Source organism: Sorex araneus, chromosome 4 (assembly GCF_027595985.1).
Source record: "Sorex araneus isolate mSorAra2 chromosome 4, mSorAra2.pri, whole genome shotgun sequence".
Taxonomy (NCBI): domain Eukaryota; kingdom Metazoa; phylum Chordata; class Mammalia; order Eulipotyphla; family Soricidae; genus Sorex; species Sorex araneus.
This window is the reverse complement of record NC_073305.1, coordinates 165607257-165624560: the sequence shown is the minus strand read 5'-3', so window position 1 is coordinate 165624560 and position 17304 is coordinate 165607257. Positions and strand designations below refer to the sequence as shown.

Below are 17304 nucleotides of genomic sequence, written 5' to 3'. Positions count from 1 at the left end.
TGGTCGCTGCCCCAAAGAACAACAATAGTGAGAAGCTGCGCCAGCCCAGGGGCTGCAGTTTGAATGTTTCAAAGGGCAAAGCCCTGCAGGGCCTGATAAGATGAAGCAGCTGCTGCTGCCCTGTTTGACTTTGGCCCAGGAGCCGGCCCCTGACGCTAGGGTGTATCTCTCCCTACTTGTGTCATTCACCTCCTGTTCCCTTCCCATACCTCCCTCCTCTGCCCCTGCCTGGGTGCGGGTGGCAGGGGGGTGTGCATCTGTGTGTGTGTGTGTGTGTGAGAGAGAGAGAGAGAGTGTGTGTGTGTGTGATTTCTTTCTCCCTTGCAAGAACACAGCCTCCTGTTGGTCTCCTGCCGTGGCTGCTGCTCTGGCTAGCTTTTTACCCTCCTCTGCCTCTTTCCTCTCCTTTCTGCTTAGCGCCTTGCCTTCTGGTAAGTGTGACAAACACTCTCCCAAGTTCTGTGAGGAGTTGTGGGGTGTGGTTTGTGGTCTTTGAACTTTGCAGCTTTGAGATTGCCAGGGTTGTGGAAGAACTCCTTTTTTTTCCGTTGTGGTATTTGTATTTAAAATGAGTGGCTCAGGAAGGAGTGTGTGTGTGTGTGTGTGTGTGTGTGTGTGTGTGTGTGTGTGTGTGTGTGTGAGAGAGAGAGAGAGAGAGAGAGAGAGAGAGAGAGAGAGAGAATCCATTGGAGCTGCCAGTTCAACAGAAAAAAAAATTCTCTTTTCAGAAGAGGAAAAAACAACAAGCAAGGAATAGTTTCCAGAAGATAGAACTTAAAAATCATTTTTTTGCTGTAAAATTAATATGGAAAAGGACAATTTAGAAGCAGAGCTCTTTGACCTTGTTTTGCTCCTTGTTGATCTGTCTTGAGCTCTCTGCGGCATTGGGCCTGTGGTTTACAATGATTCAGTTACTCTGCTTGAAAGGAAGAATGTGGAACCTGGGTTTAGAGAGCCTTGGACTTATTATTTCTTTAAAAAAAATCAGTGATTAGGGCCACATATGACTGAAGAATAACTCAAGTACCAACAAAATTCTAACAATGCTAAAACTCCTGGTGAAACGTCTTAAATGCATTGCTTTTGAAGTTCGGTTCACGTGTGACTTGATTTCATCCCTAGCGGTCTTCCTAACACTTTAAAAACCCCACCGAGGCTTGAAGGAGTAAATTCTTATGGTTTTCATTTTTGTCTAAGAAGCATTCACTCTGTCGGTTTTCAAGGATGAAGAGCTAAATGTCGTGGCTCATTTTAGAAGATCTTAAAATAACTCTGGCTGGACAGCAGGTGCCATGTGTCTTTGTCCAAGTTCAGGGGGCACATCAGCTATATATAGATGAGTGCACCCAACGAGGGGAGGTCAGGATAAAGAGATCCCAGTGATGAGGACATTGAAACTGTGCCCTGCATTCTCTGATTAGAAACCAATGAACTCAAATGGACAAGAGAACAAAGTTCTTCTTCCCTAGTTAAAGGGTACTGAGGAGGACCACAAGGGGGTGGCGAGGTCTGTTGTGCCCCTGCTGGCATTTACACGTTGGACTTCCATTGCTCCTGGAAGGGGAAGATGAGGATAGACAGCCAAGAATGAAGCCATGTGGTCTTAGTTTTGCTTTCACGCAAAATCCTAGACATTTTGAATCCCTCACCCTGGCATATTTCTAGGCAACAAATTAGTTGGCAAAGCCCTGAAATGGCCTTCCTAAATAAAATACACCATAAAGACTTAGGACAAGTCTATGATGAATCTAAAAATAGCCATATCCAGCATTCCTGGAATCCTTGACGTAGCTCATCCCCTCAGTCCCTTTTTCCTGAGAGCCCATATGATATCCGGTTATTATCTAATGCATTCCTTCCCTGCTCTTTAAATGTGCCTCTTTTTTTTCAAATAGAAACTTATCCTGGAGTTTCTTGACTGCTAAAAGAAAGCTGAATTCTGTTATGCTTTGTTTTTTTTTTTAATCAAGGCCATTTTAAAAAATCAGAACACAAAGGATTATAGGAATTTCAGGATTATGGTTATGAGCATATTATTGCCATACAGTTCATACAGTTCGGTTGTTAAGTTTTTTCAAATATTTATTTATTTATGCTTTGGAGGCCACAACTGGCTGTGCTCAGGGATTACTCTTTTTTTTTATATACATATATTTATTTATTTTTATTAGTGAATCACTGTGAGGTACAGTTACATACTTACAAAATTTCGTGTTTGCATTTCAGTCATGCAATGATTGAATACCCATCCCTCCACCAGTGCCCATTCTCCACCACCAATGATCCCAGGAGTCCTCCCACAACCCCCATCCCATCCTCCATCCCCACCCTGCCCCGCCTCTTTGGCAGGGCACTTGTGCTCGGGGCTTACTCTTGGTTCTGCACTCAGGGGTCACTGGTGGCTGTGGGAACCATATGGGGTGCTAGGAATTGAACCCTGGTTGGTGCTATGTAAGGCAGTGCCTTAACCACTGTCCTATCTTTCTAACTTCTTATTTGTTCATTTATACCTTCCCTCATCCTCTGTCTTGTTCCTGAAGTGATGCTAGTTTGAACCTCAGGAAAAAAATGCTTTGCAGATTGGTAATTATATGTTACTTCTCTGGGGAAAACAAAATACCAGACAAGCCAGAAACCGCCTTCTGGGGGCTAGAGCGATAGGGCATTTGCCTTGCATGCGGCCGACCCGGGTTAGATTCCCAGCATCCCATATGGTCCCCTGAGCACCGCCAGGAGTAATTCCTGAGTGCAGAGCCGGGAATAACCCCTGTGCATCGCCAGGTGTGATCCAAAAAGAAAAAAAAAAAGAAACTGCCTTCTGTATCCAATATAATAATTTATAAACATAATCACACTCCTAGTAACCAAAAAAGTTGATTTTTTAATAAGTTATGAGTGATTTTAGCAAGCTCAATAGCTTTGTATTTTTCTCATATTCAATATTTTTTTTTAAATACCGTTGTTAATTTAAACCTTTTCAGTGCATACGTCCATGCACTTGCAAAGATTGTTTCTATATGGAGTTCTGTAAAACAGTGACCCAAATTCAGCTTTCTAAGAAAGATGAAAATTATGGCCTCAAAAAAAAAATATCTTGAGTTATTTGTTAATGTCAAAACTAGGACAGACTAAGACTGCTACAAATTGTAGACTGAAACCAAAAATATGTGAACTTTGTAACTCAGTTTGGAAAAATGCCTCTCACCCCGCCAACCTACCAATTGCAGAAGCAATGCCTTGTGAAACGATTTTCATTCTCTGTCAGAAACTCTCATGATTTGGGCCCGTCGAGGAATATCCCTGGCATTTACAATCGCTGAGTTAATCATGTCAAACCTGGTTGTGCTTGATCAGCAGATACTACCCTCAGTATGGAGGCCAATCACTCGGGACAGACCCCAGGGGATCCCCAGTCAACACCTTCAGACAACAGTTCCCCCTTACCCAGCCAGAGTGGCCAGGAAAAGCCAGGTGAGCAGGCTCCGTCCACACCGCCCCCGCCCCCAGAGGAAGGATTGAGTGCCCAGCCCAGCAAGGGAGCGGAGGACCTCTCTGAAGAGCTGAATCGCCAACTGGAGGACATCATCAACACGTATGGGTCTGCTGCCAGCCCCAGTGGGCAAGAGGGTCCCCTCAAGGCCCAAGACCAACCCGAGACTGCAGATGCAGCTGACAATGAGGACGGGGACTGTGAGGAGGCCCCTGAGGAGACAGAGAAAGAACCCACGGCTTCTGGAGACGCACTCACGGCCAAAGACCCTGTTGGCTCAAAAGAACAAAAGCTAGAAAAGAAAATGCTGAAAGGATTAGGTAAGTATTTCTAATGATTGCCTTTTCTTGAATGGTCCTAGAGAGATGCACTTTCTCCAAGCTACAAAAAGCCACACCTCACATTTGGGTGACTACAATGCCTTCTGTCAGGTTTTCACTACATTCACTACACTTCACTGCATTTTTCTCTTCCTGTATTTGTCACTGGTCACTCCCCCTCCAGACAGCTAACGTACATTTGTCCATATTCACCCACCTACCCTCTGACCTCAAAGGCTTCTTTGTTCTGGGATGAGGACTTAAATTCTTAACATGGTCTTTCAAGCCCAATGGTCAAACCTAAGCCAGTATCTCCTGTCTTACCTACCATTGCTCTACCCCACAACATCTGTTTCCTGAGTGCTCGATCACAGTCACCACCATGATCACTTCTGCCTGGTAGCAGTCATCATGTTTCTTTTCAATTCTTTGACCAGACCTCACGCTATCTGCCACAGGGTCTGCAGATGTTCTCTTACATCTACCTACAAATATCATCCATTCCCCAGTTTACACATTTGGGAACTTATCCCTTAAAATACAATCCAAATAGTATTTCTTTCTGTCTTGTGTTTCTATTATACCATGTATCTTTTCTTCCTGGCACTTACCAGCATTAAAGAGTACATCTACTTTCTACTTCTATGATTATCTGCTTAATTCGTGTCTCCCCCATAGTTTTTCTGTTTCTTCTGTTTTGTTTTGGGCCATGCTGTTCTCAGGGCTTAATAATGTCTTTATGCTCAGGGATTATTCCTGGTAGTGCTCCAGGGGTACCATATAGAATGCCAGGGACAGAACTTGGATTGACTGTGTGCAAGGCAAGAGCCTCAATTCCTTGTTATCTCTTCGACCCTCTAGATATTCATTTGTAGGGATGATATGAATATTTGGACTCCAGGGAATGCCAAATGTCTAGGAGAGTAGATGACAACATGCTAGGTGCACTCTAAGTATTTTTGGTAGTAATGAATGCAAGGAAAATTATTGAAGACAGTAGAATCTATGTTTAAGCAAACAAAAATGTAGGGATATTGCTTACTCAGCAGCATGTTCCATTAATATACAAATTTTTTATTTAATACAGCTCTTCAGAAATGATCACTTTCATAAACCAATAATTTTGGAAGATAATTTTATTCTTTTTAATTGATTAAGCAAATATTTATTAAAACCCAGTCTCTATGAGGCTCTCAATGCCTGGTGCACAAAGATAAATAAGTTACCATAGCCCTTTGGTCAAGGAGTTCTGGGTACAGAGAGAAAAATGGACATGTAAACTAACTAACTAACTAAGGGCTGGAACAGTCACACGGAAACATTAGGAGACCTTGGGCAATAGTAACTCCAAAAATTGCTATAAAAGAAGAGCAGCTAATATTAGCTATGAATGAAAGCATGGACTGTCAAAATGAGAGTCTCTGCCTGTTTCTTTTGGTGAATTTCATGAAAACACTTCAAAGACCATCACTTATGGAATACTTTCCTAACATGTCCAGGTAGAGTTAGAATTGTCTTCCTTATATCATATTTAATTTTATGCAAGCATTTATTTAAATGCCCACCTCCCAAGCTAGATGGAAAATCTATCAGGGGCCATTATCACATGTTCTTTATGCAAGATAGAGTGGAAGAGTGAAAGATTGTGGTCATTGGTATGTAAACTAGATTTAGACTCTAGTAATAGTTATCTGTAAATCCCAACTTGATCTATGCTGGAATTGGCTAGTACTAGGAAAATTAAACACATTGCTGGCAATCCTTTTAAGAAGGACTAAAAGATAGGATAAATTGCTTTCCTGGCCCATGCAGCATATAATAACTTTTAAACATCTACCAAGTGCCAAAGAACAAGAATCACTGTAGCATTTGGAAACTTTATTTTTTTAATTCATATTTATTTATTTGCTTTTTGGGTCGCACCCAGCAATGCACAAGGGTTACTTCAGGCTCTGCACTCAGGAATCTCTCCTGGTGATGCTTGGGGGAATATATGGGATGCTGGGAATCGAACCCGGGTCAGCTGCGTGCAAGGCAAACGCCCTACCGGCTACACTACTGCTCCAGCCCCATTTGGGGAACTTTAAGACAATAAAGTTGCTCTTTTGTAACAGAGCTATTTTCCTTCTCTGTTTAATGTATCTTAGAACTGCCCCTTTGCATTACATGTGAAATGTTCAAAAAGAAAACACAAACTGACGTCTCAAAGGCGAATGCTTTCAAGTGTTCCCTCCTAGAAAATTTTTTTTCTTTTCACTCTAAAATTATATCTGTGAAGGAACTGCTATGTGTTGTACTGAGGGAGAGGATATGAATCAAGTAGGGCTGAAGTTAAAGACGGCCAGATTTGGACTGATGAGATGGTACAGGAGGTGAGGCACTTTCTCTGCGTGTGGCTCACTCTGAGGGTGGTTCCCAGCACCACAGACAGTCATGATCACTTGAGCACAGAGCCAGGAGTTAGCACAGCACACCTCCTGCTTCCCTCATACAGGATGACCAGTTTTGATTTCTACTTGGCCTTCCACAGGTTATTTAGAATGTGCATTAACCTGATTACTAAAAATCATCAAAATTATAGACAGAAAAAATTATGTCTCTAATTCTGCCACTTTCTACATGACACCAAATTACAGTAGAATATTTTGACCAGTTTGTGATCATTGTGAACCAGAATAAGTACCCAGGTACTCCTTTATTTTCAGGTGTATGGTTCTTCCATGGCATTGCTTTAAAAACCATCAACATATTCATCTGAATCCTATGCCTTTTCAGCTAAATTATAAATGAAAACATTTTTAAGCTAATTTAAATGGTGCAGCTTCTATTTAAAACATTATTTCATTTGACTGTAAATGTCTTTAGCAGACTTCTTAGCTATTTATCAATTAAATGGCATCGCACTAGATCAATAGCTTAGTGTTCAAACCTAACTGTGCATTAGAATCAAATAAAAAATCGTCAAAAATGCTGGTCCTGAGTACAGCGATTCAGGCTTGGTAGATCTGGACGGAGGCCAATGCACTCTGGGAAATTTTGACACTAACAGATTGTGGAAGCAATGGGCTGCTGCTTCAGAAAATGCTTCTTCCACTCTTTTGGAAAAAATATAAAGTGCCAGCTGTGTGCTTCTTTAAGAATCTATTTAAACCTTTTGTGGATTTATAGTAAGTGGTTCAATTTGTACCTAGAGATAGATCCTTAGGTTTTGTTTATGTACCTGATCAACGATAAGTCTTTATATGTATCAGATGATATTTGCTTTGTTGGTATTTTCCTATATAAAATGTTTATTTTTTAAAAGTAAAGCAGTGGGATTTACAAAGTTCTTTCTTTTTTTTTTTCTTTTTGGGTCACACCTGGTGATGCACAGGGGTTACTCCTGGCTTTGCACTGAGAAATTACTCCTGGTGGTGCTCAGGGGACCACATTCGATGCTGGGAATCAAACCCGGGTCAGCCGTGTGCAAGACAAATGCCCTACCCACTGTGCTATTGCGCCAGCCCCTACAAAGTTATTTCTAGCTGAGTTTTAGACATACTATGTTATGGCACCAATCCTGCCACCAGTGTCAACTTGCCTCCACCAATGTCCCCAAGTTCCCTCCCATATCCCCAACACCTCCTACCCCTCCAGCCTGCCCTCTTGACAGGCACCTTCCTGAATTCAGTTACTAAAGTTTGGATCTGTTGACTTCAGTGTTGTTGATTCTGTGGTTTGGGTATTTGGCTCTAACTTTCCTTAACACCTTTGTACACCTTTGTACCTGACTCCCCTGACCTGGCCCCTGTTGCTTCTCCAGGTGAGAAATGTTCTAACTCTCTAACCTGAAATTTATCAAAGTGTATTCTCTTCAAAAAAGCAGATTTGTTTTGATATTTCAAAACAAGTTAGGGCTGAAGCGACAGCACAGCAGGTAGGGCACTTGCCTGGCACACGGCCGACCCGGGTTCGATTCCTCCGTCACTCTCGGAGAGCCCAGCAAGCTACTGAGAGTATCCCGCCCGCACGGCAGAGCCTGGAAAGCTACCCGTAGCGCATTCAATATGCCAAAAACAGTAACAGCAAGTCTCACAATGGAGACGTTACTGGTCCCCGCTCAAGCAAATAGAAGAACAACGGGACAACAGTGCTACAGTGCCACTGTCTTTAATTCTCTGGTCTTTAATGCATGCAACAATGAAAATCCTCCAATCGTGATGGGCATATTGTATGTTTTCTAAATTTATTGAACCAGATATTATACCTTCCTTTTATAGAATGCCTCTGAGTATTTGGGAAAATGTTTCCATAACTCAGTATCCAGTACTTGTGATCTACAGGGCAGTTATATTCTTGTGATCAGCAGACTGATCACTGAAATAGTTAGGGGGACATTTTAAAAGGGAATTTAGTTGGTAGAATAACTTTCTTTTCCTTGGCATCAGAACTGAAATAAACAAAAATAGATTTCCTATTAGAACGTCCTATGACATGTCATTAACTTCTAAATAATTCTTGTTACTTGCCATTACCCAAGCACTGCCAGCCTTACTGGAGACTTACTAATCATGTCTGCAATAATACTATGTGAGCTTCACAAATAACAGAGAGTAGCAAGCATTTTAAAGATGATACAGAGCCTGGCAAGCTCCCTGTGGCGTACTCAATATGCCAAAAACAGTAACAACAAGTCTCACAATGGAGACATTACTGGTGCCCACTCGAGCAAATAGATGAGCAAGGGGATGACAGTGACAGTAACAATATTATATGCCTTTGAATAGTTATATTAGTAGGTGACTGAATAGAAATCATATTTTTGAAGCATAAGTCTAGGGAAAACATAAAACTGGTCCTTGGACCATTCCAAGCTTAAATTCATTGAGACAACCCACTTTTTTTTTATTGAGAGGCAAAATAAATCCCATGGATTTTGATTGTCCCCACCCCACCCAAAGCAACTGATGAGATGTAAGATTTGTCATAAAGACAGCAAAGGATCAACCCAAAATCACTCATATTGAAAACAAACAGTATTTTGGTTGAGAAGCATTTACAATAGTTCCATTAATGAGTTTTGCCTTCCTGGTTACAGGTGAGTTTCAATTCTACCTCTAAAGGGAAACTTGACCAAGACATCAGTATTTCAAAATTTCAAAATGTCTTTAGTTTTTGATAATTTAACTCATTCACTGGATTTCTGGTTTTACCCTGAGAAAGGATCAAATATGTTGTTTTGATACTGATGCTAAGTTTTTTTTTTTTTAAAGAAATGCTAAGAGACTAGAGGAATTTAGAGGAAAGAGGAAATTAGCAGAAACTAGAAACTTCATGAGCAGGTTCAAAGGAAGACTAGAACTTTGACCAGATTTTGAAAAGATAGGGGATGGAATTGGAGAGAAAAACATTTTTTGAGCAAAATTGTCAGTGATTTCTTCTGAGCCTAGGAAATAGTATATCTTAGTATTAATGGATGTTTTACAATTTTGTAGTTGTTTATGATATTTTCCCTTCATTATTAGACTTTGATTTATTTCCCTTGGAATTATCTCATATCTCATTATTAGACTTTTCCTGTTTTTTTCACACTAAAATAAAGTTTCTTTTAGAGGCATAGTCCAAAATTTCTGACAGTTTCAACACATCCATCAGTTGATCCAATAAGTTTTGGTACACTCTGTAATTGAGCAAGAAAATGTAAAAAATATAAGATATTTCTAGTTTGAATTATGTTTAAATTAAATTTATATTTGGGGGCTAAAAAGATAGTATAGGGAAGGGAATGAGGTGCATGTCTTGAATGCAGCTTACCCCATTCTATCCTCAGCACCTAATATAGTGCTCTGAGCACTTCCAGGAGTGCACTTCCAGGAGTGACCCCAGAGCACAGAGCCAGAAAAAAGACCCTGAAAATTGCTGAGGGTAGCCACCCCACGTCCGTGTTTAATATACAGTTAAACTGGGGGCTGGAGTGATAGCACAGCGGGTAGCGCGTTTGTTTGCCTTGCACGCAGCCGACCCAGGTTCGATTCTCAGCATCCCATATGATCCCCTGAGCACCGCCAGGAGTAATTCCTGAGTGCAGAGCCAGGAGTAACCCCTGTGCATCAGCAGGTGTTACCCAAAAGCAATATATATATACATATATATATATATAGTTAAACTAAAATTTAAGATAAATAAGAAGTCAGCCAAATGTGAAACAATGTAACTAGAAATACAAAGAAGATAGGTGTTTTTTTTGTTTGTTTTTTGTTGGGTTTTTTGTTGTTGTTGTTTTTGTTTTTTGGTTTTTGGTTTTTTTTTTTTTTTTCAAAAAACCTTATAGGTAAAACTGAGCAAGACAAGCAAAAATCATTGCAAAGAGAGGTTAAAGGAAGTTAGAAAATCTTTTTATATTTAAAAAGTGACTCAAGGCACTTTAGGAAGACAAATATATCTCCCCAACAATGTTATTTTCAGTGTCATCTAAGTCAGGCAGAAACAGTTGAAGCTATTTCAGTCATGAAATCATGGGATCTTCAAGCAACTCCGAATCCTGGAGTCAACCTGCCGACTGTGTGGATGTTGAAATGTTGGTGCAGAGTGTCAGCGTATGTCAAACACTCAAGAGTAAACTGTCACTTGATATTATTGTCATTAATAGGCTTTTGGCAACTGTGGCTTTAAGTAAAATGTCACACAAGGAAAACTTAATAGGTCCTTAACTAAGATTTACATTGACCAGGGTTCTCTTTCCTTCCTTCCTTCCTTCCTTCCTTCCTTCCTTCCTTCCTTCCTTCCTTCCTTCCTTCCTTCCTTCCTTCCTTCCTTCCTTCCTTCTTTCCCTCTCTTCCTTCCTTCCTTCCTTCCTTCTTTCCCTCTCTTCCTTCCTTCCTTCCTTCTTTCCCTCTCTTCCTTCCTTCCTTCCCCTCCCTCATTTCCTCCCTTTCTTCCCCCCTTTCTTCCCCTCCCTTCCTTCCCTTCCCTTCCTCCCTCCCTCCTACCTCCCTCACTTCCTTCCTTCTTTCCTTCCTTCCTCCCTCCCTCCCTTCCTTCCTTCCTTTCTTCCTTCCTTCCTTCCTTCCTTCCTTTCTTCCTTCCTTCCTTCCTTCCTTCCTTCCTTCCTTCTTCCCCTCCCTTCCTTCCCTTCCCTTCCTCCCTCCCTCCTACCTCCCTCACTTCCTTCCTTCTTTCTTCCTTCCTCCCTCCCTCCCTTCCTTCTTCCTTCCTTCCTTTCTTCCTTCCTTCCTTCCTTCCTCCCTCCCTTCTTTCCTTCCTTCCTTCCTTCCTTCCTTCCTTCCTTCCTTCCTTCCTTCTTTCCTTCCTTATTTTCTTTCTTTCTCTCTCTCCTCTCTTTCTCTCCTCTCTTATCTCTCTCTCCCCCTCTCCCTCTCCCTCTCCCTCTGCTTCTCTCTCTCCCTCACTTTCCCTCTCTCTGGTCACCAACATTATAACAAAAAAGTGCTATTTGAGGAACTACTGTGGTTGTTTGCAGTCAGTTCTAGAATGCATATCTCCTCTCCTTAGTCTAGCTGTAAATTTTAATTACTTGTTCTTCATCTTGATTCATACATTAATCAGACTTCCCTTAAATCATGCCAGTCAATAGGTGGGTGCTTAAGGATTATTTGTATCACACTCATATTTTTAATAGTTTTATTTAGAAAAATGTAAGGAGATTCAGAGAATAAATATAGAAGTTCACACTTTTTAAAAATTATGTTAAAATACAAAACAGAATTAACAATAAGATATAATGGGATCAGAGAGGCAGTGCAGTGGATAAAGCACTTGTCTTACAGGCTGCCAGCCCAGGTTTCATCTCCAGAATTCCATATACTCCCCCTGAGTCTGCCAGGAACGATCCCTAAGTGCAAGGGCAGTTCTAAGTCTTGAGCACTTTGATGTTTGGCCTCACTCTTGCCCCCTGCCATTGCCCCCAAAATTTGAAACAGAATATTTGAAACCTTTCTTGTTTATAGCTCCTGCTGCAACACATGGAAATTGGAAAGGAGCAAAGAAACATGCATGAATGTATATAATGCCAAATTTTCACCCCAGTGTTCTAAAAGATTGCAAAATAATGTTTTAAAAGAGAAGAATCCTAGTTATACGCACTCATGAAAGTTGTATGATTTCGTTACCAGACTAAAGATAAGATCATCAGTAGGCTAACCGTTTAAGGAAAATCCCAATCTATATTACTTTAGCTGTTCCCACTGCCTTAATGTAAGGTTTTCTTATTTTTCTGATGGGAAAATAATTCCTTCCCATTCCAGTACACCTTGAGTGTGCAGTGTACCTGTGGTCTGGCCATATGTGACTGTTGGTTATTGCTGCACAGGTGGTTTCAACTTTCAAGTGGACTTAATATCAACCTGAGCATTTTCAGAGCAGAGGCCATATGCCCACCATATGTCTTCCTCAGAGTTAATGGGAACGTGGGTTCTGCCTCTTGCTGATTTAAGGACTAATCTCAAGCTCACCGCTCTGGAATGACACGTTAGAGAGAAGGCAGGTCATCTCCTCCCAATAAAATGTCACAAAAACGAAGTCCATTTATTCTCTCATGTCCGACACTGTCACCCAGTGACCCTATTTCCACAGAACCGCAATAACAGCCCTTAGAAAACAAGAACTTCTGTCTATTCTCCTCCTGCACCATAATCCCACATGCACCCACATACACCAACCCAGGGGAGTTTAAAACCCATGCCCTCTGATGTCACAAGTGTATGAATTCTGCACAGGCATATCTCCAATTTGAGGGAATGTTGCTATTGTGAAGGGGACAGTCATTTTTTGAAGGGCAGGCGTATGTCTCTGAATGTTGGATTTGCACACAAAAATAATAGAATGAGAGCAGAAAGAAACGGTAATGAGTGAGGATTGACAAACCCCTCTCTCAGTGAGAACAAAACAAAAGAGAAAGAAGGTCCTTAATGTGGAAGAAGAAGCCATTCATTGCACTCACCCCAGTGTTTGCATTGCCCCCAAAAGAGTCAGGAAATTGTTTTGTGTGTCGATACATTAAGAAGCACCTAAACATTCACAAGGGAAAAGTAGACCTGTCTCCTGGTCTTCCATCCTCTGGTCAAGCAAAATTCTTTTCAGAACAGTGTTCATTCGATTTGTACAAGAGCACTGGCCGGCTTGGCTTGGTTCCATTACAAAGAATCCTAATGCAGCACTTGCCCAGGGTCAAGCACTCTGCTGGTCCCGAGTCCAGTCCTGGTCAGCAGTCCAGTCCCTTGCCTTTTACCAGTAGCAGAAGAGCAATCTTCATGTGGGCGCCTTCACAGACAGAAGGAAGACAGAGATGAAGGGATGCTCTGATGGATGCATCCCTACTGCGAAAAAGACAACTCGGAGCATATGTGCAGTGATGATCAGATTCAAGGCAGCAGGTTGTGCTGGAGGCTGTAACTGGCAAGCGGGTGAGGGCACCTCTCATGCACGCCTGCTCCCCATGTCTGAGGCCAGGCCACTAATCTAAAATGACTCACTGGGCAGAGAAGGACAAACCAACTGCTTAGAATGAGGTCATCTCCCCCCATCTCCACCGCACCCCCCAAAAAATAAGCCTTTTATTGATCTAGGTTTTTCTGACATAGAAATTCCACATGGGAGTAGAATGATTTAGAGCAAGTAGTCAAACCTTGGATTCAAGCCTTAGCAATGCCAGTGTTAATTATGTAACTTTGGACTTCTCTGGGCTATAGATTCTAATCTATGAAATTAACCAGGTGCAAGGAGGGACTTTGAAGTTCCTCCTGGACTTGAAAGCATTTGATGCCATTAAACTTAGCTAATTTGGCAAATAAAAACATAGGCTTCCCCAGGAAATTTGAATTTTGGATAAACAAACATAGCACCAGCATGCCCAAGTTCCATTTTTATTTTTTAACCTGGCAACTTTTATTCCATGATATTGCTGCCTGTCACGGCTGAAGAGCAGCAAAGGGAAAGTATGTGTTGTTGGGGGAAAGTCTTAGGCAGATTTTTATCAGAAAATAGGTTCTTTGTGGTCTAACTTCCCTAGTCTCTGATTCAAAAGAGGTCATTAGAGAGGTGAGAATAGGAAATGGTTCCACCTTGATCAGACTGGTGGGAAAGCTACAATTAGTGGCTCACACAAATTTTGGGGTAGCAACTCCTATTCCCAACTCTCAGCCCAGGGGCTGCTCCAAGACAAGACTTACAGGCACCACTGGCAAACCAGTCAGGTGAAGCTGAAAAACACAAAAGCAAGAACAGTGGGGAAAGGAAAAGAAATCTGAAGTTCACTGTGAAATGAGCCAATGAGCTTTTAAATGTACATGTCTGGTAGTCCGCATGGAATAGCCATGTTGTATTCCTGAAAAACACATATTAACAGCATTGGGGGAGCCTCATTTGAAAACCATTTGGAAAATAGAAGTTTAAGACTAATTCCAACTGGGAACAGAAAATCATCGTGGCAACAGAGATTGAGGCACGGGTGAGACAAAAGGCTCCAGAAGGCTGAATCTGTAACCAGAAAGGTACAAAATATTTTATTTTCTTCTTGGAAAGAAATGTGTCCAGAGTTAACTCCACCCAAACTTCATGGATGGGGCTTACGTACCAAAATGAAAGAATTGAAAAAGACAAGAAAAGAGGAACTAGAAGAGCAACAACAACCTCAAAATTGAACAGCTTGTTGGTCAACTTTTTCACTTTGGAGAGGAGTTCTAGCTACATCAGGCACATCTCAATACGTAGTAATTCTCTTTCATTATAATATGCATTTTGAATTTAGTTTCACTTCCTTTTTCAACATGGAAAAATGGGTGACTTATTCTTCATTAGAGTCAGTTTCGACTATTTTGAATTCAAAATTTTTTGGAATACTTGAACTGTGGGTAGAGAGGAATCAGAATGGATTCTTCACTGGGAAACTGAGGGGTGAGTCTTGCAGTGGAGATGAACTGAGAATCTGCCACAGGCCTAATGCCTTGCCACACATTTTCAGAAACAGGTGATCCTTGCTGTCTCTGTAAAGCAGGTGTCTGAGCTTCTCAGAGGAAAAGAAGTTATAGCTGAGGTTTGTGTAGGCCTCATAGCTTGGTTGAAGAATAACTAGCAAGTAGTCCATCTAAGTAGTATATATTAATAGAATATATAGTTATATTATTGTATTCATATACATGTAGACTGGAGCCATAGCACAGTGAGTAGGGCATTTGCCTTGCACGCAGCCAAGCCAGGTTCGATTTCTTCATCCCTCTCGGAGAGCCTGGCAAGCTACCCGTGGTGTATTCGATATACCAAAAACAGTAACAGACGGTCTCACAATGGAGATGTGACTGGTGCCCACTTGAGCAAATTGATGAACAATGGGACGACAGATACACATGAATTAATATATGTATGTATTATATATCTATGTATTATATATCTATGTATTATAATATATGTATGTGTATAAGTGATAATTGGAGCAATAACACAGCAGGTAGGGCATTTGCATGGGACCGACCTGGGTTCGATTCCTCCATCCCTCTCAGAGAGACTGACAAGCTACTGAGAGTATCTCGCCCGCACGGCAGAGCTTAGCAAGCTACCCATGGCATATTCGATATGCCAAAAACAGTAACAAGTCTCACAATGGAGACGTTACTGGTGCCTGCTCAAGCAAATCGATGAACAATGGGATGACAGTGACAGTGATAGTGACAGTCAGTCTAAGCCCAAAACATCAGATTTCAAGTTTGACACTTTTTAAAAATATCTTTGTTTTTTTGTGTCCCTTTCAGGAAAAGAAGCCAACCTGCTTATGCAAAGTCTAAACAAGTTGCCAAACTCTGAAGAAAAGCTTGATTTCTTACTCAAGAAGTATGCTGAATTGGTGAGTTCTTTGATTCGCTCTTAGCTTCAGCAGGGTTCAGGCGAGAGTTGAGGGAAGGGGGCTGCCTAGGTTATTTTAGGCCTAACGTCACAGACTGAGACTGGTCTCCTCAGACAAGGGAGAGCTAGAATTCGTGAGAGAAGCATTTTTAACAGAAGACAAAAAGAAACAGGCCAAAAGTAGGATTTTTTTGAGGAAGAAAGAGGGTAGAGTTGGAATCCACTCTGCCTTCATTATGTGTCTGATTTGAGGGTGCGAAAGGGGATTATGGATCATTGGAAATTACGGACATGTTAAAGTTGTTTGTGGGTTTGTGATAAACATAGATTACTTAACTATTATCACTGTATCACTGTTATCCCATTGTTCATCGATTTACTCGAGCAGATGCCAGTAACATCTCCATTCGTCCCAGCCCTGAGATTTCAGCAGCCTCTCCTTACTCGTCTTTCCCAACCTTTGGAGGCTCTTTCAGGGTAAAGGGAATGACACCTGTTATTGTTACTGTATTTGGCATATTGAACACACCAAGAGGAGCTTGCCCACATGGATGATTACTTAACATAAAGCAAAATTTTATGTCGGTCCCGGTTCCAGGCATTTTGAGGAAGGTACCCTCAAGAAGACTGAGTTAATCCCATGCCTCAGTTTATAGCCCTTTGTTCTTTGGGCTGGCCCACTCATCTATTCATTTATGCATTCATTCCCTTTGCTCTACATTTTCCTCTCTTCCATAATGGCAAAGTGTTTGATGCTGATTGTTTCAGGGCCCCTTTCTGAGTGTCCCTATGTAGTCTCCTCTCAATACATTAGGGCATCTAGGAAGAAAAGGAAACCTTTCCCAGACGTCCAAGAATGTGTGAAGCTAAACAATCTCCTTCCTTGACAGAAGTGCTCAAAGTAGCCAGTTGGAAACGAGCAGGCCCAGTGAGCCCAAGTCTCTGGTTTCAGTGACCCTCACAAACACTGGCTACGACAGTGGCAGCTGAGGTCTTGGTGGGAGGTCCGCAGCTCAGAAGCAACCTTCTATTAACGAAATTCATCACTTCGCTTTTTTCCATTTCTGCTTTTCGCTCTTTTAAACTTCATTATTAACACTGGTTTATATAACAGTGCAAATGTTTATATTTTGCTCTCAGGGGACAATGCTACCACACTGTTCCCACTTCCAAAGTATCCTCTATAACCAGCTGCTACCAGGGACCACCACAACCACTTCCCATGCTTAAGAACTTCAGTTCTATCATCAGAGTCTAAGGGTTTTATTTTTATTTTTTTGGCCATTATCTATTCATCTATTTTCATGTGTGTATGTGTGTGTATCTCATTATGAGTGATACTGTTCAGTATTTAACATTCTCCTTCCTTGTTTTGATTAGCATAACTTATTTTTGCTTAGCATGACCCATACACGCTATTGTTCCAATGCAAGATTTCACATTTTCTACTTGGCTGAGTGGTTTTCCACTGTGTACCTAGACCACAATTTCTTTAACCACTCATTTTTTGTGAGGCATTGGGTTGTTTCCAGATCTGGGCTACTGAAAATACTCCTGCTCTTCTCTCTCTCTCTTTTTCTCTTTTTATTGAATCACCGTGAGCAATACTTACAAAGCTTTCTTGTTTGAGTTTCAGTCATACAATGATCGAACGCCCATCCT

At 41.4% G+C, this 17304-nt stretch overlaps 1 protein-coding gene across 1 annotated transcript in view; it reads left to right on the top strand.

The window, feature by feature from the left end:
• The first annotated feature begins 314 nt into the window (after nucleotides 1-314).
• The window catches only part of TXLNB (taxilin beta), a 47755-nt gene continuing 30765 nt past the window's right edge, over nucleotides 315-17304 (top strand). The window contains exons 1-3 of the mRNA XM_055136363.1: nucleotides 315-431; nucleotides 3355-3810; nucleotides 15552-15643. Coding sequence (XP_054992338.1) covers nucleotides 3372-3810; nucleotides 15552-15643 — 531 coding nt within the window. The 5' untranslated portion in view covers nucleotides 315-431; nucleotides 3355-3371. The remainder of the gene's footprint in view (nucleotides 432-3354; nucleotides 3811-15551; nucleotides 15644-17304) is intronic.